This window comes from Telopea speciosissima, chromosome 8 (genome assembly GCF_018873765.1).
Source record: "Telopea speciosissima isolate NSW1024214 ecotype Mountain lineage chromosome 8, Tspe_v1, whole genome shotgun sequence".
NCBI classification, from domain to species: Eukaryota; Viridiplantae; Streptophyta; class Magnoliopsida; order Proteales; family Proteaceae; genus Telopea; species Telopea speciosissima.
The window spans coordinates 45,775,410-45,800,205 of record NC_057923.1 but is presented as its reverse complement, the minus strand read 5'-3'; the positions used below and the strand labels follow the sequence as shown (position 1 = coordinate 45,800,205).

General features: G+C 39.8%; 1 protein-coding gene across 4 annotated transcripts in view; it reads right to left on the bottom strand.

The window, feature by feature from the left end:
• The window catches only part of LOC122672706 (glutamine--fructose-6-phosphate aminotransferase [isomerizing] 2-like), a 41,027-nt gene that overhangs the window by 5,675 nt on the left and 10,556 nt on the right, over nucleotides 1-24,796 (bottom strand). Inside the window, exons 3-10 of one of the 4 annotated variants that reach the window (XM_043870181.1) lie at nucleotides 24,511-24,622; nucleotides 23,744-23,898; nucleotides 21,901-22,062; nucleotides 17,343-17,703; nucleotides 16,992-17,242; nucleotides 16,794-16,908; nucleotides 16,412-16,667; nucleotides 16,151-16,340 (exon numbers count right to left, since the gene is read on the bottom strand). In XM_043870181.1, coding sequence (XP_043726116.1) covers nucleotides 16,151-16,340; nucleotides 16,412-16,667; nucleotides 16,794-16,908; nucleotides 16,992-17,242; nucleotides 17,343-17,703; nucleotides 21,901-22,062; nucleotides 23,744-23,898; nucleotides 24,511-24,622 — 1,602 coding nt within the window. The remainder of the gene's footprint in view (nucleotides 1-16,150; nucleotides 16,341-16,411; nucleotides 16,668-16,793; nucleotides 16,909-16,991; nucleotides 17,243-17,342; nucleotides 17,704-21,900; nucleotides 22,063-23,743; nucleotides 23,899-24,510; nucleotides 24,623-24,796) is intronic. The other 3 variants (XM_043870183.1, XM_043870182.1, XM_043870184.1) reach the window with 3 other exon arrangements.

Sequence of the window (24,796 nt, the reverse complement as noted above, 5' to 3'; positions counted from 1 at the left end):
TGATATTGGGTTTTTGCTCAAGGTGAGTGTAGCGTGACTCTCTTTCCCGATGGAACTCTGAGTTTTTTTCTCAGATATCTTCCATTTCTCTAATTGACCCTCCACCAATTTCGTATCAGAGCCGAAGAATTCCTCCATCTTCCTCCTCATCAATCCCCCTCTTTCCTTGCTAAGTAATTTCAAATAGGGTTTCTAAACCTTGGGATTGCAACTGAAGATCTATCTAGAGCCTAACCATAGTTGCCCATAATGAGGTTCTCCAACAATTTGACTCCTATAAAGGTGAAACCGATGCAAAAATTGACACCCTCACAGATCGTGTTTATCCCCTCACTTGTTAGTTCCATCCAGACAATAATGGCATCCATGCAAGCTGCTATTAACCGACTGGTGGCTTCAGATAAAGGAAAGAATCCTATGCAGTCTGGGGATTCTTCCAATTTCATCCCACAAGGTCTGTCTCATGTTACACCACCGCAACCATCACCGCTGCCATAGGTCGATATCATGATCCTTCTTATGGTGCTGAAAGTGGAGGAAAGTTGGACGTCCTCAATTTTTATGGGGATAACAACTCAGAGCAGTTGATGCAGGAAGAAGTACCTCACTTACTCCCGCAAGAAGATATGTAACAGGCCAATCCAGCCCAATTTGACAGGGATTAAGTCCAGCCAGAACATGGGCTTAGACCAGCCGAATTCATGGGGCTTAGTTTAGTTATTCTATTATTTTAAGTTGTTTATTCAGTTTTAAGTCATCTTTCTGTGAGCTGCTTCCTTTAAAGTTTGGTTTCCTATTTGAGTTATGTTTGCTATTAGCGAGTAGGATTTACATTCCTATTCAGATTAGGATTGTTTTATTAGTTTTTTCTATAAAAGCCCAACTTGTAAGGGCTTTGCCCATGATTTGATGAATAAGAGTTTTATTGTTTTCTTCAATGGAGCTACTGTGAGATTCAGTGAAGCATAGTCCTAGGTGTCCAGGCGCCTTGGTCGACTTGGACGCCTTGATCGCCTAGGCGACGCCTTGCTCGCCTAGTAGGTGTCGCCTTAAACTTTGGCCCTCTCCACCGCCTTGGGTCGCCTAACCGCTGTGACAACTATGCAGTGAAGCGTGGGAAACCCTTGGGAACAGTGAGATTCTTGTCCATGTGTGGTGGGAAGCAACTGGTGATTTTATCTTCTCTCTATTCTCTGTTTTTCATGTTCAAGTAAGTGATATTGCACCTGTTTTCAATCCAATCTTAGCCAACTGTTTAATCTAAGTTTTGGGCTGGGTTATCTTCATTTTCATGTGCTTAATTTATGCTGTTACTACTGAGATTCATATCACAGCAAGCACAGCCAAATTTCCCCAACTATATCACTGGCGGATGCTCTGTTTTAGAATCTCTTTTCTGACCTTCAGATTTAGGTGACCTTTTGGGGTATTTCAGGCCTTCCTAAAAGAGGCCTTCGACTAGGGTTTAGTGTAGATTAGATCTACTGATCTGGCTATCTAAGAAATCTCCTGATTATGCTCTGTTTTGATCCAAATCTGAGAATTAATTTTTTACTCTGAATCTGACCATTGGATCTGGTTCATTTTTTGGGGATTGGAATAACCATTCAAAATTGACCTTCGATTAGACTTCGCAACTGATCAGAGTCTCTTATTTCCTGCAATTAAATTTCTCCTATTCTTGGGTTTTGAGTTTCAGATTTGATTATTCATTGATTGTGATTAATCCAACCAGTAGATATTTAGATCACTGTTGTATTCTGGGGATCACCTATCCTAATTGTTTGTGTTTGTGTTAATGTTTGATCTTCATCGGAGAGGGTTGACTTTCGTTGACATTTCTGATTTGGGTTTACTTGGGATCTTGTAAGGGAGGGGTGTAACCTAAACCTAGGGTTCATCCTACCTACCCCCACCAATTTGATATCACAGCTATGGCTACTCCAAGTTCTAATTCTACAGATTCAAGAGGAAATCAGAATTTTATGCAACAATTGGTTGATGTAATCAAGAGCATAGTTATCAAGGAAGCAAGGTGGCCAAGGCGTTGGAGAGGGTCCAAAAGCAAGGCGAGACCATTAAGGCGGCAAGGTGCCTGCCTAGGCACCCAAGGCAAACAAGGAGCCTGGACGTCTAGGCGATGCCTTGATAACTATGATCAAGAGTCTGTCCGATCAAATGGTATCTATGAAACAACATCTGAACACTGTGTTACAACTTACAACGTGTGTTAATACATTGTCACCACAACAGTCCACTCCCAAGGACAATAGAGGCGAGCATCACCCTACACCGGCTGCATTTTACAACAGCTCCGAAACCAGGGAAGGCTGCCACAGAGAACTATTACACCACAGGAACCACCAGGTACGTTTGAAGATCACTTGAGAACATAAACTGATTGATGACTACTTTTGACAACAACACTGGTTCCCCCTTCGCGATCTGATGATTCACAGAAGGTAAAGCTAGAGTTGAAGGAATATAATGGGAAGCTTGATCTACAGGTGTTCCTTGACTGGGTAAATGCGATTATTGACTACTTCGACGGGTTTGACATGGGAGAAGCTAGAAAAATCAAGTTAGTCAATACCAAACTTGTTGGACCAGCCAGTTGGGATATAAGAGCAGAGGAATCTGGGTAGAGGCACGCCCATTACTACTTGGGATGATATGAAGGTCTATTTAAAGGGCAAGTACCTCCTCCCATAGTCCTTCGTGATTTGCCTGCATAATCAACTGATCATATTACGGCAGGGTACATTATCTCTGTCTGATACACATAAGTTTGATGGTCTATTGTCATGGTTAGGAGTGGAAGAGGTTGACATGCAACTAATATCTCGGTACTTGAGCTATGACCAGAGGTCAGAAAAACCATGGGAGCAACTACTGTCTATGATATTCAAGACTGCTATTAGAGGGCATTAGAGGTAGAAAATATACTTAGATTCCCGTCGACCTTATGAAAGTCAAGCCACAGGTAGATTGAACAACACTCCCTCATTCTCTGATTAAGGAAAATCTCCTATGAATGCAAACAAGAAAAAGTGATATCACTGCAACAAATATGGATACTTTGCCAAATTCTGCCCACAGAAGGCACGGAGTATAAATGCTGTTGTTTCTTGCCCTTGATACTAAGGAAGATGTTAAAAGTAATGATGGACTTTCCCTAGAGGATGATACTGAAGACCAGCCATCAGATGAGTATGACAATGAAATGCCAATTTATGAGGTTAATGTGGTTACTTGCATTCTGGTTGCTGAATCATAAGAAGAAGATTGGATATGTAATTGTATATTTTACAGTAGAATGGCTAGCGGACCCAGGTAGTGCAAGTGATAGTGGACAACGGCGATTGTGTGAACGTAGTTTCACATCTCTTCACCTAGAGAGCCTTATACAGTTTCTTTCCTGAATGGAAACACCTTAGAAGTCAACCAAAGGTGTTCAATTCCACTAATACTGGGTTCCCACAATGAAGAACTCTGGTGCAACGATATTCTGATGCATATGACAGGTGTACTTTTTGGTAGGCCGTGGCTCTATGAAATGATATGACGATTGGAGGCAAAAAAAATCATTGAACTTCCACATTTAAGGGTAAATGTATTGTGTTCAACGTTGTAAATGTCCCAACAGAGAAGAGAATACATGATCCTAAAGCCAACACCAAGCCTGTAAAGAAGCTAGAGAGAAAGCTGGAAAAAGGAGAATCTAGTGGAACTAAACTGTTAGCACTACCAGAGCGAGAGTTCTTACAAACCAGCAAAGAAATCGGCCTTGTCTTGGCCTTGGTCACAAAGTTACCCCTACCTCTAAACAAATTTTTGTGACACTCATTCGGGAATTGTTATATGATTTTGCAGATTTAGTACTTGAGGAGCTTCCAGATGGGTTTTCCCCGATGCGAGACATCCAACATGCCATTGATCTCGTACCAAGGTTAGTGCTAACAAACTTGCCCGCTTATCGTTTCAGTCCCACAAGGCAAGCGTAGTTGAAATGACATGTGGAAAATTTGCTGAAAAAGCGTTTCATACAAGAAAGCATGAGCCCGTGTGCTGTACTAGCCCTCCTTACACCAAAGGAGGATGGTTTATGGAGAATGTGTATTGACAAGAACAACTCAGCCTTATCCCAAGTAAATGGGGTCAGCAACATGCATGGAACTAAAACTTGCAAGATCTCGAGCGAGATCTTGTTTTTTCCCAGGGTCAAGACGAGATGGCATACGAAACAAAAAAGTACCCCAACTCGCTCGAGATCTCGACCCAAACTCCTTTATATAAGTGCCAGATCTCAAGATCTTGACGAGATCTCTGTGGGAAATCTTGGTATACAGACACCTATCCATGCAAACCTTGGTATACAGACACTTCTTTATGCCAGAAACCAGAACACACACTTATTTATGCCTAATATCACTTAAGTGATCACATGACTACTAATTACATAAAAATAAAAACTAAGGAGTTAAAACAACTAATCCCGTATGCAACCTAATTACCCATATAAAAACAGCTAATCCCGTATGCAACCTAATTACCCATATATTAGGCCCATAAAATTGGCATATTACACAGAAAACCCATGAGATCAAAGGCCCAACATGTATATAACCCAACCCTCGAATTGTTCCTAACAAAATATGCTAAAAATTATTTATCCACCCATGTCCCCCTTTGGATAGTCCGCCGTGTTAGAGCTCCTGTATGATATACATATTGTTTCCTCTCTTTCATACAAGGTCAGCCTTTTAGAGGAAGCGGTTCCAACATGGTATCAGAGCAGGCAGGGGTCATGATATCAAGTCCCTCTAGGAGCGGGCTGGTGTTAAAAATTATTTATCCACCCATGTCCCCCTTTGGATAGTTCGCTGTGTTAGAGCTCCTGTATGATATACATATTGTTTCCTCCCTTTCCTACAAGGTCGGCCTTTTAAAGGAAGCGGTTCCAACAAAATAAGCTCATTTCGGTAATGAATCTACATCACCCTGTTGTAAGTAGAACCCAACAGGTAGCAACAGCAAATCAACACCGATTAACAAGCCAATAAATCTTCAACCCTATTGTAAGTAGCAACCAACAGGTAACGACTAACAAATAAGGGGGTATGAGTTTGATCACTCCCTGGGCGATAGCAGTAGCAGCAGCAAATCAACACCGATTAACAAGCAAATATATCTTCAACCTTCTTGACTTTTAAACGACAGTAGCAAGCACCAAACAGCCACAAACAACCCATGAAGGTCTCAAAAAATTAAGTATCATTAACGATAGCAGCAAAGATCTTCTCCACCATCAACATCACAACATACCAACAACAAACAGAATAAGATTGATTGACTGTAGATCGACTAGCAAATAAAGCTGCAGGGGAATAAATCCCAGAAATCCATAAATCTTCAGCAGTAGCAAAATTGGAATAAATTCAGTTATGATTCATCATACAAACTTAAGTTTTCATCAGAAACCCATACGAGACCCTAGTTATTCTTCTTCTTCTCCTATGAACTAGGGTTTCATCATAAACCAAAGACATGAACGACTCTCAAAGCAGCTACTGGTTACAGTTCTGATACCATATAACAAACTCAGAATCTGGAACCAGTACCTGCCAAGGAGAAGAGAGAGGAGAGAAAAGAGAAATTAAAAGAAGAAACAAGACTGCAAGGAGAGGAGCAGCCAATTAGATTAGGTTGCTCCCTCCATCATATATTTATCACATCCAAAAACCTATACATCACATAGAATCCTTGCTGAAATAGAAAGTAAACCCCTATTCTAACAAGGAAAGATAATCTAGCTAACTAGGAAAGCAAAACATAAAGGAACTAAAGATATAAAATATGGTTTAAAGTATCGACCGATACTATACGATACAGACCGATACGTATCGATATCGATCGATGCCGATACGTATTGATATCGGTCGATGCCGATACGATACATACCGGTACGTCTCCCTTTTTTTTTAAATGAACTGCCTTGAATTGTATCGAAATGTATCGGCCGATACGATACGTTACTACCGATACGTATTGATACGTCCAATAAAGGGTTCTGTGGGAGGTTTAATACATATCAGTCGACACGGCTCAATACGCACCGATACATTACCGATATATACCGATACACACTGATACATACCGATACCATCGATTCATTTCATAAAAAAACCATTTTCACTCAGACTCGATACAACTCTTAATCTAACGAAAAAATAAAGGAAAACTCTCAACCAATAGTCTAAAATCTTGCATTTAATCTTGGTTTTTCACACTTCTAAACTAAAAAAACGAATCAAAGAGTGCTACAACATCATCCTGTGCATCATCCAATACTCTTCATGGCTATAGACGATTACAACATGTAAGGAACCTCATCTTTTATAACAATTTCAATTTAATGCACTTGTTTGGTTATACATTATTCACCATTTTAGGTTTTATACATGACACTTATTATATATTGCTTATTTATATTGTTTTTTGTTCCAAAAGTGTATTTCCATGTGTATTTTGATCATTTTTATGCATATCTGTATTGTTCGATATGTATCTCCGAAACGATACGACACGTCTCTTAAAATCACCTGACTGATACGATACCCGATACCGATACTTTAAACCTTGAAACCAACTATATCACGTTGGGACAAAATGGTGGAGGGTCGGTAGGGAGAAGAGGAAAGCCTGGAAGAAATGAGAGTTGCAGGGGGAGAGAGAAGAAATCGCATAAGAGGGGGGGGGAGAGAGAAGAGTGCACATGCACAGCCACACTAGCTTCAAACCATAGCTCTACTATTCCATTATATTCAATCTACTCAATACGTTGGTTACAAGCATATAAATAATAAAAGAAACAGACTTCAATAAGGAAACAACTATAGTAGGACTTTTAAACAAGGAACTAAATCTCGTGAGATCTCGGTTTTTCTGGAGGTCGAGACGAGATGATCTACGAATTGAAAAACTACAATGTATCGTCAAGATCTTGGGTCGACCCAGATCTCGACCCAACTTACGTTATAAAAGTGCCAAATCTCGAGATAACTCGAGCTATCTTGACCGAGACGCTGCTCCACTGTGCTGCCACTGGTTTTTCACCATTTTTGGGCTGGATTTCGTTAGAGAAGCCACTGCCAGCATCATTCAGCTACACCAAAGCAAGATTAGTGCATGATTTGTGGTTTTTTACATCAATTTTGAAGAACTCAATATTCCCAGTCCCAAACCAGCCATACCAATACATGCCTCAATATGACAGTAGCAGTGGATCTCACGCCTCATGGAAACCGCCTCTTCTATACTTTAGGATAGGGGACTTGGCATATGCTGATGACAACTCTTATATGACTGTTGTGGCAAACTATGTGCAACAGTACAGCAAGTCAGCAACACTATGACATGGGAAGACTATGTGGCACTAGTGGAGACTGAATGCATGATTCAATCACATTTTATGGGATGATAGTTGTAACACTGTTAAACATATTAATGTATTGTACACTTCAACATTCTAATGCTTATTTAAGTTGTTTTACATTAATTGAATGTTTTGATTGTTTTCTATTACTAAATTATGTGAAAAGTGTAGGGTATTTTAGTACATCGTCTCCAACCAACCTATGTCCGAAGTGAAACTCCTATTTGGACTTTGTTTTTGCAAAATTTAATAGTGCCATTGTGTTTAAATGGCCTAAAATAGGCTAAGTACCAAGTTTTAGACCCAAACTAGGTCTAAAACCCACCAAAACTAGGTTTCGAGTTGGGGAAAAAAAAATGCACCAACTCGACCAAGATCTCGAGATATCTCGAGACAACTCGGTTTTTCCCAAGGTCGAAACCTGGTCGAGTTTCGAGTTTTAGTTCCTTGCTCTTAACAATTTAAAACTTGCTAAAACTATTCTTACGTATCCTACCCAAATTAAAGATCGCCTTACATATTTATCCCAATAAAATAAATAATAAAATCCTAAATATCTACTAAATTAAAACCCATCTTTGGACCCGGTTCTCGATCTGGGTTCCCAAACGGGTTTGGGTCGGTCCAAGGTAGTGCACCTGCATCAATTTCCCTAGTACTGAGAAAAACTCGACCTCGAGTTTTGTAGAACATAAGAATTAAAAGCTCACGTGCAGGGGCTATCAGCTCCATGTTTGCAACTTGAAGAAAATCTAAAAAAAATTAAGCATTGGAGGTGCATCCATGGTAGAAAAATCATGGGGGAGAACGAACTCATGATTAGGAATGCTTTTACTGCACTAGATTCCGTCATCTCCTGTTCCACGATCTTCTCGTCTGTCATTGCCACTATTTGCTGCTCTGGTTGAGGCTGCATCATTGGTATTGCCTCTGTTGGCTTAGAACAAATGTCACCAACTAACCCATGAAGATTGAATATCTGGCGCATGTGAAAAGGATGTAGGGTGCACAAATTTTTGTCACGATCAACGATGCCTTTTCGTGCTTCTAACCACACTCGGCCTAATTTAATAATGCGCTGAGGAGAATCAAACACTTCACAATATGCACCATCACAATAACAAGAAACAAAGAATTGAATACATAATCCTCGGAGTGAATAATGATCTAGTCGTTCTTTGCTAACATCTCCACCACAGATCACAAGACAAAATTGTCGTTCTATCATTCATCAATGAACAACATGGCAAGCTTTCCATTAGGCAACCGAACTCTGAACTTGAACACAAAAGAATCCATACCCAGGATTGTATTTGGAATCGGTATGGGTCCACACAAATAAGAGAATATGCAAAGTAAGAGTTAATGGCAAAACAGTGAATAGATGAAGTTTATGACAACAGTGGCAGAATTGTAATTATAGGTAGTTCAATGATAACCAACAAAGGAGTATTACGTATGGGAAAGGATAAACTTGGAACAAGTTTAAAAGAGAAAACAAAGGGAAGAATAAAAAGGGTAGGGGCAATCCTGGAAAAAAGACTTAAAGTACCGTGCTACCAGCGGAGAATATTGAGAGAATGGAGGATGATTTTACTTCCTCTGGAGTAGCAGCATGGGAAAACCAGTGATGCGAATCAGGAGATCAGCAGAGAACCATGCAAATCAAATGGCGGAAATCCAGGAGTTCAGCAGAAAACCAAGGATTCCGACTTCGGCAAGGAGATGGCGTTGGGGATCCCAAATCAGGTTCACCTTCCTCGATCTTCCTCCTCTGAATGTTCTGCTCTCTGGTCTCTCTCTGCTCTTTTTTTTTTCACTTGGTCGAATCCAAGACCGGGGGGGAGGGGGGTGAAGGAATGTTTGATCTTTGATCGATTCACAGAAGGGGGAAAGAAGGCAGTGGAGAGGGTTCGATTGGTTCACAGAAAGGGGAAAGAAAACAGTGGGATTATGGAGGTTTTTTATGCAGTTCTTTTTTTTAGCAGAACGTAAAGGGATTGTCTGTGGAAAACAGAGTAGAGGGGTGTCGGGGAGGTTACTGCGGGAAGGGAGGAGATGGGTTAGGGTTTCACAGTTTGGGGGAACAAAGGGATGGAATGTGGTAGGGTTTTGAATTGATATCTCTGTTTTGCAACAGACGATATTTTTTTTTCATTGGCAGAATAGTATGGGAAAGGAGAATGAGATGAGGGAGATCGACAGGGATAGAATGAGAGAGGTTGATGGGGGAGGATGATGGATCCTTCAGCTTTGATACCTGTAGTCAGCTCTGAATATGAATGCTTGAGTGATCAGAATTGATCACCCAGGCCCTTTATATAGTAATCTGAAATACATCTAATTGAAGTAAAACTCCTCAGTCCTAATCCTACTAGAAATTCCTAGTACAACTAGGAATTCCAGAATAGCACTCAGCTGAGGAGGAAAATACAATAAAACAGTGGAAAAAATAAAAGAAAGAAAAAAAGAGCAATCCTAACACAACTAGGACTACTTTCCCCAATCGGGTAACTAGCCTATCTCAACACTCCCCCTCAAGTTGGAGCATAAATGTCATCCATGCCCAACTTGACAAGAATAGGATGAAAAATCTTTCCACTTAAGCCTTTAGTAAACACATCAGCAAGCTGGTAAGAAGATTGCACAAATGGAACACACACCAGCCCTCCTTCCAACTTTTCTTTAATAAAGTGTCTGTCAACCTCCACATGCTTAGTATGATCATGCTGTACCGGGTTGTGAGCAATTTTAATAGCAGCCTTGTTGTCACAATACAACATCATGGCAAGAGGAACAGCAGTCCCGATATCTTGTAATAAACCTTTGAGCCACAACATTTCAAAAATACCCTGTGCCATAACACAAAACTCTGCTTCAGCAATAAATCTTGCCACGACGTTCTGTTTTTTACTACGCCACGCAACAAGATTGCCGCCAACAAATGAGCAATAGCCAGAAATGGACTTTCTATCAGAGGAACCAGCCTAATCCTCTTCAGTATATGCTTCGACACGAAGATGACCATTCGGAGACAAAAGAATACCTTTACCCGGTGCTGATTTTAAATACCGAAGGATCCGGATAACAACATCCATGTGAGAGGAGTGTGGATCATGCATGAACTAACTAACCATACTCACAGATACTGCTATGTCAGGTCTTGTATGAGACAGATAAATGAGCTTACCAACCAATCTTTGATACCGACCTTTATCAACAGGAGTTCCCTCCTTTTCTTTAAGTCTTGTAGTAGCATCCATAGGTGTATCGGAAGGATGACACCCTAGCATCCCAGTCTCGGTCAATAAATCTAGGATGTACTTTCTTTGAGAAAGAAAGATGTCTTTAGAAGATCTAGCAACTTCTATCCCTAGAAAGTACTTTAGTTTTCCCATATCTTTTATTTCAAATTCTCGCCCAAAATAAGTCTTCAACTGGGTGATTTCATGATTATCATTCCCGGTCACCACAATATCATCAACATAAACTATTAGGAGAGTTACCTTTTCACCATTTTTCTTGATAAACAAAGTATGATCAGCGTTGCTCTGCTTATAACCTGCAGAGACCATTGCCTTATGAAATCGTCCAAACCATGCACGAGGGGATTATTTCAGTCCATATAAAGCACGCTTCAATTTACAAACTTTCCCGCTGGTCTTATCACAAGAGAATCCAGGTGGAATGCCCATGTACACTTCCTCGTCAAGTTCTCCATGGAGGAAGGCATTCTTCACATCTAATTGTTGTAACTCCCAACCAAGATTCACTGCACAAGAAAGTAGCACTCTGACGGTGTCTAATTGTTGGTGTAAAAGTCTCCTGATAATCGATCCCATAGGTTTGAGTAAATCCTTTTGCAACCAAAGGTGCTTTGTATCGATCCACAGTGCCATCTACCTTCTGTTTCACCACAAACACCCACTTACATCCAACTGGTTTCTTTCCTGGAGGAAGAACCACAAGTTCCCATGTATTATTCTTTTTTAAGGCTTGCATTTCTTCCATTATTGCTACTTTCTACTTTCCATCTGCAAAAGCTTCCTGCCAACTTTGGGGAATACAAACAGAAGAAAGAGAGGAGACAAAAGTAAGAAATGATGGAGAAAGGGAGTCATAAGAGACTACATGAGAAATGGGGTGCTGGGTACAAGCCTGAATACCTTTACGATGAGCAATAGGTAAATCAGGAGACGAAGGAGAGGATATGTTACCTGGAGATTGATCTGGTTCCAGGGCCGACAATTGTAGTGGTGTTGGGGGTACAGTGGATGGAAGTTGCTTGTATTGGGAATGTCCCCTGTGATAGGTTTTGAGATTAGAGTCGTTAATTTTCTTCTGAAATTCCCTAATGGTTTGTTGGACTGGAGTCATCCCCCCCTGAAGGGAATTATCACCAATAGGATTTTCAGCATCCGCTAAGTTCTCCCCCTGGGGAAAATCCGGTGGGGAAGCAGTAAAGGGAAGAGGGGAGGAAACAACAGTCGGTTGAGGGGTGGGTGAAACAGGTGATTGGACTCGAGTCTGAGTCTGTATGGGAAGGTCAACCATCACATCTTCACCAAAAGTCTCCCCCTAAAGAGGTGTGGGGTGATAATAAGATAGAGTTTCATGAAAGACAACATCCATACTGGTGAAGGTGCGAGGGGTAGGAGGATGGTAACACTTATATCCCTTTTGGGAAGGAGAGTAACCTAAAAAAATACACCGGGTCCCACGGGGTTCAAGCTTGCCCAGAGATCGGGTATCGCGAACATAACAGACACAACCAAACTCTTTTGGTGGGACAACAAAGGTGGAGGACCCCTGCAGTAAAGAAGCAGGGGTGGCAGAGTCAAGAACTCGAGTAGGGAGCCTATTGATAAGATACGCAGCAGTCAGGACAGCATCTCCCCAATATTGGAAAGGGACAGAATGGGCAAACATAAGAGCCCGAGTCACCTCAAGAAGGTGGCGGTTTTTTCTTTCAGCCACACCATTTTGGGCTGGGGTATCAACACAACTGGTCTGATGGAGTGTTCCATGGGCAGCAAGGTACTACTGAAACTGACCATCCATGTATTGTTTACCATTGTCAATGCCCAATATCTTGAGAGTGGCAGTGTATTGGGTCTGAATCATCTTATGAAAATTTTGAAAACAAGAGAAAAGTTCACTTTTGTTGTGCATTAAATATACCTAAAACTTCACTTTTGTTGTGCATTAAATATACCCATGTACACCTAGAATAACAATCAATGAAAGAAACAAACCAACAGTGGCCTTTAAGGGATGGTTTGCGGCTAGGCCCCCAAACATCAGAGTGAACAATATTAAAAGGAGAAGAGCTTTGTTTATTAGAAATAGAATAAGTAGAACGATGTTGTTTAGCCAAAACACAGGCTTCACAAAAAAAATCGTCTTTATGACATTCCTTAGCTAATACTGGAAATAAAAGGGATAATGTTCCTAAAGGGGGGTGACCTAGTCTATTATGCCATTATTGAAGTTCAGAAGAAACTAACGCACTTTGATAGATGGGAGAAGCCAAAGGCGGTGGAGAAGTAGAACTCCCAGTATCAAGCAGGTACAATCCACCATGCATCTTACCACATCCAATCGTCGCCCCCATTGCCAGATCCTGAAACACACAGTGTGAAGGAAAAAAGGTTACTTTACAATTTAGGTCACGGGTAAGACTACTGATGGAAAGAAGATTAGTGGTAAATTTAGGAATATGTAAAACAAATGATAACTGTAAGGAAGGTGTGCAACTGATTGAGCCCTTTCCAAAGATAGAGGAGAGAGAGCCATCAGCTACCCGTACTTTGTCTTTACCAGATGTAGGAGAGTAACGAGTAAAGATACTGGAGGATCCAATCATATGAACAGTGGCACCGGAGTCTATGACCCAGGGAGAGGAGACTACCGATGCACAGTGACCAACAAAAGAAATACCTGAGTAAGCTAAATTTGAACCTGAAGGAGTGGAAGAATTGGCAGGTGTTGTTGTAGCAGCGGAAGCCTGTAACATACGACGGAAAGCCTGAAGTTCATCCTTGGACAGTCCAGTGGTCGAGGAGAGGGGCAGGAGTGACAGCTTCAGTATGATTAGCTTTGTTTTTTGATTTGCGAGCAGCACGTTTAGCCTCAAAGTCAGCTGGTTTGCCATGTATCTTCCAATAGGTGGCCTTGGTGTGCCACAATTTTCCACAATGCTCACATTTAACCTGTGTCTTCTCAGATTTAGAAGTATCAGCAACTGAAGGAGTAGAACCAGCCCCGGTCTGCAAAGCTGATCGATCCGGAACTGTAGTATTGAGCATAGCAGTTCTTCGGCGATCTTCACTGTTAACCAAGGCATAAGACTGTTCCAATGTAGCGAAAGGGTCTTTACCTAGAATCTGAACCCTAATTGGGTCGTATTCCACATTAAGTCCAGCCAAAAAATCATAAAACCCTAATTTTGTCAATATGCTTTCTATAGGCAGCAATGTCAGTGGCATTAGTGGGCTGATAATCAGAGTAATGATCAAGTTCTTGCCAATACTTGCGGAGTTCAGCATAGTATTGAGGGATTGATGAATCATTCTCGCTTGGTGTCATGGATTTTCTTCCTTAATTCGTGAGACCGAGCATCATTCCCTACCGTGAATAGGTGTCTTTGGCAGCCTTCCATATCCGGGCAGCGAGTGTCTAGGAGAAGGTAGCCCGATGCAATTGAAGGATGCATAGAATGAATAAGGTATGACATGACCATGGAGTCAGTGGATAACCATTTAGTCTTGGCAGCTCCTTCTTCAGTAGTGATAGGAGTAGTACCTGTAAGGTGTCCGTGTAGCCACGGCCAGCAATTGTAAGGTAATTGGATCTAGACCACATTAAATAGTTTGTCCCATCTAGTTTGGTGGGAGAAGCAAAAGGAAGATACTCTGGTCGAGAAGATCCATCAGAGTCAGCTGAAGTGATGTCAGACATTATGTAAAGTTCCTTCAAAAATCAGAAAAAAACTGATGATGTAATAAGAAACCCTAATCGAGTAGAGCCCTAGGTTTTAAGGCTGTATGAGTTGCAGCCCTTAGAACTGGCTGAAACAAGGTTTGAGTGTCTTCCTTGTAGCAGAGAAAGTGTCCTCCAGACAGTGGCCCCTTCGGATGAGCCAATAAAAGCCCTGAATTGGAGAAGATTTAGGTCAGCAGGGACAGATCTGAATGCAAAATAATTGCAGATTTGGATCTGCTGGGGATTGAATTCAGATCTGCAGTTTGAATGCAAAAATAATTGCAGATTTGGATCTGCAGTTTGAAAACTATAGGGTGTAGATCAGCAGGTGCAGGAATCAATCTCCAAATAAAACCAGAAATCCAGCTTGATTAGGGCAGCAGCTTGATCTCCAAGGTTGGAGGAAACCTGCGGCAGGTTCAGATCACCCCAGTATTTGAATGATTTTCAAAGAGGTGTCATGGAGGGCAGCAGCTAATTCTTCATTGAATCACCTCAAAGATGCTGCCTTGCATGAAGTAGAGAGTCCGAGAGAGTTGGAGAAGAAGAGAACCAGAAGCCGAGAGAGTTGAAGATGGAAACCAGAAAAATCGAGGGGAAGCTATTCTTCAAATCAGAGATGGCTCTGATACCATGTAGTCAACTCTGAATATGAATGCTTGAGTGATCAGAATCGATCACCCAGGCCCTTTATTTATAGTAATCTGAAATACATCTAATTGAAGTAAAACTCCTCAGTCCTAATCCTACTAGGAATTCCTAGTACAACTAGGAATCCCAGAATAGCACTTGGCTGAGGAGGAAAATACAATAAAACAGTGGAAAAAATAAAAGAAAGAAAAAAAGAGCAATCCTAACACAACTAGGACTAGTTTCCCCAATCGGGTAACTAGCCTATCTCAACAATACCAAATTGGTGGAGGGCCAGTAGGGAGAAGAGGGAAGCCTGGAAGAAATCAGAGTTACAGGGGGAGAGAGAAGAAATGGCATAAGAGGGGGGGAAGAGAAGAGTGCACACGCACAGCCACACTGGCTTCAAACCATAACTCAACTATTCCATTCTATTCAATCTACTCAATACGTTGGTTACAAGCATATAAATAATAAAAGAAACATACTTCAATAAGGAAACAACTATACTGGGACTCTTAACAATTTAAAACTTGCTAAAACTATTCTTACGTATCCTACCGGACCTACCCAAATTAAAGATCTCCTTACATAATTATCCCAATAAAATAAATAATAAATCCTAAATATCTACTAGACTAAAACCCATATTTGGACCCGATTCTCGATCTGGGTTACCAAACTGGTTTGGGTCGGTCCAAGGTAGTGCACCTGCATCACAAAACCCCATCATAACAACATCTAGAACATTACTGCAGGGACATTAATACCCCTGTGGTACACTTAACAACTTAACACGTGCAAAACCTGCTGGATCCGGAGGCTATACCAGAATCCAACCCGTATTATAATCGGGATGAACCAGTGACACGAGCACAACCTGATTATTGAGCAGATTGTGTTTGGACAAGTTAGGCTGGTCGAGTTCAGAATTGCCACCCACTGCCTCTAGTAATTCTCAATGATGTACAAATAACCTTGCATTTTGGGGATTTATATTTGTTTTGTCAATGGAGCAATGACGACTTCATCAACATTGAACAGTACCTACTGATATCTGCATGTCTGTATGAATGTACAATTAAAAATCTCAAAAGATACCTGCAACGGGACAATGTTGACTACAGGTTGAAGACAATCCTCAACCTGAGGAACTTCGATTGCACGACAAGATCCACCAGGACACACCAATGATGCCTCTCCTTTCGAACACATCACTATCAGACGTCCTTTGCGAGCATGAAGCTGCTGGATAACGGACTGCTGCTTGCTGTCAGGTATACCAAAATGTCTTAATCAAACAACAGAGAAAATCGCAAGCAAATAATGTTAATTTCAGTTACTAGTTAATACAGAACATACCTGAAGCAAGCATCATGGGTTGCGATAACAACAATGGGAAGATTTTCATCCACTAAGGCTAAAGGACCATGTTTCATTTCACCTGCAATTATGCCTTCACTATGCATCAGTGCAACCTCTTTCACTTTCAGTGCACCCTCTAGAGCTGTTGCATAGTTGTAACCTCTTCCGAACACAAGAAGTGACTGCTCAGCCATTAACAACTTCGCCAGATCCTTTATTTCCTCATCTAGCTTTAGAACCTCTCTGACTTTATCTGCATAACAAAACCATGAGATGGAAAGACTACTACCGCATGAGAAGTACAACATTTTCTTGTTACAAACAGGAAATTCCAGGTTTGTCCTATAAAATACAAGAAAATGAGTCAACAGAAACATACTTGGCAGGTCAACCAGACCATCTATGATAGCTTCTCTTCTTGCTTGATTAGAGATTGTATCACCACCAATTGCTAGAGCCAACATGGCCATCACTGCAATCTGACTAGTGTATGCCTGAAGAAAATAGCAAAAAGCGCAACATAAAATTGAAAACCTCAGACAATCAAATCAATGATCATAAAGAAAGCAATTTTTACCTTGGTACTAGCCACACCAATCTCACATCCAGCATTTATATGAACACCACAGTGTGTATTCCTGGAAATTGCACTACCAACAGTATTTGTTATTCCAACACATAGTGCTCCATTTTCTCGAGCATAATGTAAGGCATGTAAGGTGTCTGCAGTTTCACCGGATTGACTAACAAATACAGCGGTATCTTCTCTGTATATGGGACCCTGTCTGTCCAACAAATCACTTGCGACTTCCATAGTTACAGGCACACCTTTGATTTCCAGAAAAAATATTTAATGGGTAACCAATTTTATATGCATCCTCAATAAAATTTAAAATTCTTTTAGAAACATATTACTATTCATGCTCACCAGAAAGCTCTTCCAAAATTGGTCTTACAGCTAAGGCAGCATTATAGCTTGTACCACAACCAATAAAAACAATCCGCCTGCTCCTCCTAATTGTCTTCAGGTGATCTTTGAGTCCACCCAAAAGAACACTCTTGGCTTTGCAGGAACCTCCACGTATAAGTCGTCCCCTCATTGTGGTTCTTAAAGACTCTGGTTGTTCATGAATTTCTTTCTGCATGTAATGCTCATAATTTCCTTTGTTTATTTGCTCAACCTCCATGTCAAGAACAGATAATGCACGTTGTACCGATGCTGGTCTAGTGAGGCTGCCACTATGTTTATCTTTTCCATGATCAAACCTGAGTATTGTCACACCTCCATCCTGGTATCAGAAGGAAGTTATAAAATTTATGCTCACATATTCCAACTAATATTAGCAAATAGAAGTAACTAGTTAAGAAATTGATTTTCATGCAGTATGGTAATCCTGACAGCACATAGGTACAGTAACACAATTTGTGGAACCATAGCATAGCACGATGGTCATAGAAGACATGTCTAGCAACATAAAAATGTGTGTGCGAGGAAAGGATCTTATTATAAGTAAACATGACAAAAACACCATAGAAAATCCTAAAAGAATTGAATGTCCTTATCTTCATCCCTAATGAAAAACTTTGCAAACATATAACATATTTGAGTGCACAGTATGCGTTTTGTAAAGGGAAAAAGCGCTTCACAACTAGGGAACATGGGTTGGATCCATCATAGAGGACCCCCACCTAGATCATTGGTAGACTTTCACTAAATATGAGCAGAAGTGTTTGAAAATTAAAAAGATGCTCTTCTATACTTCTATATTCATTTATCTAGTGACAATTTCGGAATTCCTTGAAATTTTGGATTAAACCATTCCTTTCTCATCTTGGGTAAAATTTACCACTGAAGTGGGTTCAGGGTCATCAAAAGAACCAAGTATCCCACCACATGGCTACAAATAAAGGATGAAAATTTATTGATAGGAGTTTCTTTTCCAATTTCTTTTCTAAAATTGCCTTAGGGAATATGAATATTATCTCTCTTCCTACCGGGAAGGTGCATAATGTGTTCCTAGTTGAAACTCAGCTACAGTTGGATCAGTCAAGATCTGTTTTACCTCTTCTTAGTAAAAGATCAGCCACCTTTTTCTGTTTGTTGGGGCTTCTGTGAGGAAAGAAAAAAATGCATATTTGACAATATATCAAGGCCTCCTTTGAAAATATGCCAGATTATGGTCCCTTCTTTTGGTTTTGAAAAGTGGACGAGTTTAAGGGCATTGCAAGAAAGCGTATATCCAAATGAGGTCTGCCAATTGGTATATGAATTTTCATGTATGACAAAATAGGAACAGGTAATGATCAGTGCAGAATAGAAGAAAGGAAGAACAAGAAGAAGAAGCGGAAGAAGATAAGAGAAGAAAATGCTGTCTGTACAGCAAGACTAGACTAGACTATTCTAACCATCAAGGCAACATGTTTATTTATAATTGGACTTTGCATATGTAATATTTATGAAGAAGAAGAAGAAGAAGAGAGAAAGAGGAAGAAGAGCTGCTGCACAAGTGGGAGATACAGCCATTAGAGAGACTGCTCCCAAAACATTATAATATATAGGTTTAACCATGAAAACTGCAAAAGACCCAAATACCCCTACATGGGGAATCATGAATTAGAGCTGACGCTAATTCACGATTCCCTCCCCCTTACATAAATCAACTCCTAACAGCATAATTATAAGTAAGGATAATAACCCTAATGGCAACTAAGGACAGCACTTATGAAGAATTACAAATAACCACTGACTGGAAAAGTATCATTACAAAACATCCTTCACTGAGCACTATATTCTCAACACTCCCCCTCAAGCTGGAGCATATATATCCTAGGCTCCAGCTTGGAACAACAAGGACGGATATAACCAGTACAACCCAACTTGAACAGATATAACCATTGTAGAAGCCAGTAGCCTGCAATAACAGAACCAAAGGAAAAACTTCTTCCAGTAGCAACACCAACATAAGCACATCAGCCATCGGCACAGCAGTAGACGAAGCAATTCAAATAAATATATGAGCAGTAGAGAATACTAGCTGCAGGCCAAAATAAAACACCAGTAGCAAAAGCCCAGAAAATAGCAGTAGGGAAAGATGAATAAAGCATCTCTGCACGCTAGAACACATTAACAACAACAGTAGTAATAAGTAATAACAGCCCAAAAGATAACAGCAATGAAAGATGAATATATCATCGCTACGGGCTAACAATCTTCAATAAGAAGACAAATTAAAAAAACCACTAAGGATCTACAGGCAACAAATAACCATCACAAAGAAGGCAGGCAATAATCTTCACGAGGATGCCAGTGACAATAATCTCCACCAAGGAAACCCAAATCTCACAAAGGAGACACAGATAAATCGTCAATAAGAAGACACGGGCAACATCAAATATGCAATCTAATAAGAAGAAATAATCATCAATAACTCCATTCTCCCCTCACGTGGACAAACAACGAATGCAGGGGAGGCAACAAAGGATAACCCATCATCATATGGCAGCAATAACTAGCATCACGAAGGATCAACAGCATATAAACCTCATAACCAAGACCAGCAGAAGCAAATAAGATCCCAGATCATTCAGATTTAAATAAACCTGATCAAATAAAATAACCTCCAATAATGCAACGGCACAATATTTGTAAGGCACCCACCCATAAGATGAAATACAACAACAGATCCAACCAAATCAGATCTTGTAGAGCACCATTGTAGATATATAAATCCCAGATTTGACCAAACATCAATCTCTGAGAAACTATGGCAAACAACAAGCCAACCACGACGCAATAGTATAGAAACAATATCATAGCAGCACTGAGGTTGCCATGGGCTCATCCAAGTGATGAAAGGCTCAAAAATCAAAGGTAGTGGCAAATTTCATAAATAAATAGAAATTTCGAGCCCAATTAAGGAGGTAAACAAGAGTAGGGGCAGAGGAGTAATTAAAGTAATAGACAAATCTGGAATTATAACGAGAATGGAACAAACTTAAACAATTTTAAAGAACAATGGCAAATCTTTAATTTATTGCAAGCTTACAAAGAGAGCCGTAAATAACCAGACTATCAAAGGGTTGCTAAAGTAAAGAAATGATATCAAGAGGTTTATGAATTATAGTTGAGGGATAATCTTGGAAGCAACGCAAAATAATGGTAATAGAAGATAAGTGAGATAGCGAGAGGCAATTTTGGAAACTCACAAAAGAAAGAATTAGAAATAAATGAAGGGATAAAAACAACCACAACTTGAGGTTGACTTCAACCTCTCGATATCAACCAAGGCAGAGAACCCAACTGGTTTCAGGACTTCAAACACCCTCATACGATGGGGGTTCAACCTGAAATTTCAGTTACTATATCCCACTATCAATGCCTATTAAATTCAGCAAGAGATCCTAGAAACCAGCAAGCAATAGAATGGTTAGCTCTGAAATCAGGGACTGGTGGTAACCCAAGCACAGCCCTAGCTGCAGATGTGATTCTGATGATGGGAGAAGCTAACGGGGGCAGGAACTTGGGGTTTGAGTTGCCATAGGGAGGCTATCTGTTTCTGAAGTACCAGACTACCAGGTCGAATTGATTTATATAAGAGAACTCCAACAAACTCAAATCAGTTCCAGAAGTACCACCTGAGACCAGATAATTCCCCAAAACAGGGGTGCCACAACTAATAGTATATCAGCAAATCAGAGACCAAAAAAATCACCAAAATAGGGGTGCCACAAGTGATAGTATATCTGCAAATCAGGGTACCGCAAGGTGCAATATGGCAGCCAAAACAGGGGTTCCATTAGACCAAAACAAGGGTGCCGCTGGTGTTGATCTTCACCAATCCAGCTAGAAAACTTCATGCGCAGAGAGGAGATAACATCATCTTAAACCCTTGTTTTCATATTGATGCAACAAGGAACTACATCATGGACAAAATAGGAACAGGGGAGCAATAGGTGGCTGGACACCACCATGAAGAACCCTAAAAGGGACTCTCAGAACAGCAGAGAGAAGAAACGACTTCAACCCACTAATCAAACCCACTCTAAGACCGTGACAAAATAGGAACAGGTAATGATCAGTGCAGCATAGAAGAAAGGAAGAAGAAAAAGACAAGATAAGAAAAGGTCCTCCATACAACTAGACTAGATTAATCTAACAAATAGGGCAGCATTTTTATTTATAATATAGACTTTGTATAATTATATAAGGGCAATAACCCTAATGGCAACTAAGAACAGCACTTATGAAGAATTACAAATAAACCCCCATACTGGAAAAGTATCATTACAAATCATCCCAGCACTATATTCTTAACATCATGAACAACAGTAATGTCCCAATTGAATAACTTTAGAAAGAGGGAAAAAATAAAGTTTGACAATACATAAGATTAAAATATAACTGCAATCCATTTTATAGAAGTAATAATACTCTACCAGGTCAATGAGAACAGAAAAAGTTGCAAAGGTTCTAAGAGAAAGAGCACCTTGATATGCACAACTTCACCGTCCTCAATCACCAAAACCTTTTTTGTGTGCTCAACGACAGCATTGGCATCACTAGAAAAGAAGAGTTCCTTTGGATCATCGTTATTTGGAAGGAACTTAGGATCATAAAGTGGTTCACTGTTTGATTGCTCATTTAGTTCCTGGAATAACAATATACATCAACTAAAGTTATTTGGATGAAATGACATTAAATAATGGACAGAACACCAAAAAATTTCACATATTCTTTGCTTGAGCAATCAATTTATATAAATAAAGGTCTTCTACATGCCCATTTAAGAACCCATTCTTACACACCCACTATAATTTGCCACATGGACACAATGATTTGGTATTTTGACAATTGCATTGAAGGAGAACGCCTCTGATAGGCAACACGCCAAATTTGGTCGCTCATCTCAACCAAATGATACACTATGTATGGGATTTTCCCCTTGTTTAAACAGTCTCTGATGTTCAAAAATTTTGAAAATCACTATAACAGCACATGGAGATCAGATGGGTCAAAGTATCCAGCCTACCTTAAGATGAGGGGAATGAGCCTCACTGTAATTACAAAAGCAGAGAAAGAAATTGTAGTCATTTAATCCTAATCAAAAGCACAGCAGTAATATACAAAGAAAGAGCAGGAGAAATAGGGAGATGACATAATGAAGTGAAGAAAGGGAGAGCCTGAAGCTTCAAAACAAAACTTGAAATCATTAATATATTTCAATTAATGAAGACAATTTAAGACATAGGTGAGGTTGGGCAAATTTTGTTGTTCTGATCATAATCAAGCAGAGAACTTCCCATCTACAGTGTAGGCCTTGGGAATGTTTTCCTCCCTATTCAACAATTAATGCAGCCAACTATCCCAGCTTTTAAGCAAGAGTTTAGGATTAAAGTTAGCTGCTGAACAGGCCAAGTCAAAGGTATAAAACAGAGAATTAAAGTGTCTAATCTCTGGGAATGATAAAGGACATAACATGTACATATGTCTGGAATTTAATAGCAAAAGTTAAAATAGGACTAATAATTAATGAAATTAAGAACAGACCTGAATTTCTGAGCTTTATTGCTTGTTGTCCTTGTAATTAGTAGGAAATGATAGCAGTACAAAGACAGAGAATGGGGAAAAGAAGAAGAAAAAAGATAATAGAAGATAGGCTGATGCGAGAGAAGTTAGGAGTAATCAACTAGAAGAGAAGAATAAGGGAGGGAAAGAAATGAGAATGGATCGATGAAGAAAGAAGAAAGATATCAAATAGCAGAAATTTTAGGAAGAAAGAAGAAGCCGAAGGAGAGGGAGAGAAAACGGACAGATTCACACACAACTCTGAAAAGACAAAAATTTCTCTCACTCAATCAACTTGATAAGGTGGGGTTTACATATATTTCTAAACACCAAAAATCAGTAGTTGACTAGACATAGGACTCTTAATTACTAATACTAAACTGACTCAACATATCAACTTCTAATTAACTTCCTAGTCCTAAACGACATAAGTAGAGGCCCCACTAGTAGCCAATGCCACCTTTCGTGACTACTGAATTTAAAAACATAAGATTACAAGTTATCCTCCAATAACTTAAATATCTAAAGATTATATGAAGCTACTAGTGACGCAAACCCTATTTGAGCTCCTATATGGACCCAAGACCGAACTGAAATTGTTGTTATTTGGACAGGATCTTGAGCCGAGTATTTTGGGCCCCAGGTTTCCACCCAGTCACGTTTATCCACCCATGCTAAAGCCGCTGCATCAATAATTCAGTGAAGATAGAAAAGTTGTTAAAGAAGCTTAATATTTGCCAGATCAAGATAGATAAGATGCAGAAATAACTTACTCTGACACCCAGGATTAATGGACTGCCACGTTTGCAAGCAATTAACTCATTTGGGTAATGCCGACTTTTGAAAATAAGTGCATATGCTCCTTCTAGATGCCTCATGACTTCAATGACAACTTGACTAAATGTTACACTCTCATCACCTGCAGCATAAGCACTTGAAAGGTAAAACAAAGGTAGACGTATGTCCGACATATATATACAGCTCTCTCTGTGTTTACAAGCATAGATACAACATTTGGTTAATGATGTACATAACAACCTATTTATGACAGTGAAAACTGCCATGACTTGCAAGATCAGCAAACATGAGTGGGTCCATGTGATAGAGGACCTAACACTCATATTATCAATTAAGTTCCAGCCCTAAACAGCCAAGGAAGTTCCTTAAAAGTTAAAAGTGAGTCCAAAGTTACAAAAATCACAGAAATGCCATTAAGATTCCATTACAGTGAAATGGCACTCCAGCAACTTTACGAAACTTTGAACCGACTCTTTAGCAAATTTCCAGTGCTTGTTCCGATATGAAAACTGGTCAGAAGGGTGTGAGTTCCTCTATCGAAGTCTGCCATGTGCCAAGAACACATGACCCTATGACACAACAAGATCAAATGTCATTATCAATCCATTACATTTTTACGATCATATCATATATTCATACATAGGGAAACAATACAATAACCCCAACTACCAAAAAGGATTCATATTCTCACAAAGTTGAAACAAAAACACAGAAAGAATTGTTCTTTCAGTACCTCCCACTTCATTTGCCTTGTCAAAAACAAATTTTGCAAGCTTGGGAATGACTTCTGTGTCTGTTTCAGACTCGAATGTAAAGCCATGCCGAACCAGTGTTTCTTTTAAGACCTGATGAATTTACAATAAGCAAACATCAACTTCAGCTAATACATCAAATTTATTGTTTATTCAAGGTTGAAATATAGAGGAACTAAATAAGAATGTCCGTGTGTATGTTTATGAGTTTGTTTGCATGCTAACTGTGGGACTAGTAATAACTAAAAAGATAAAGGATTTTTATTA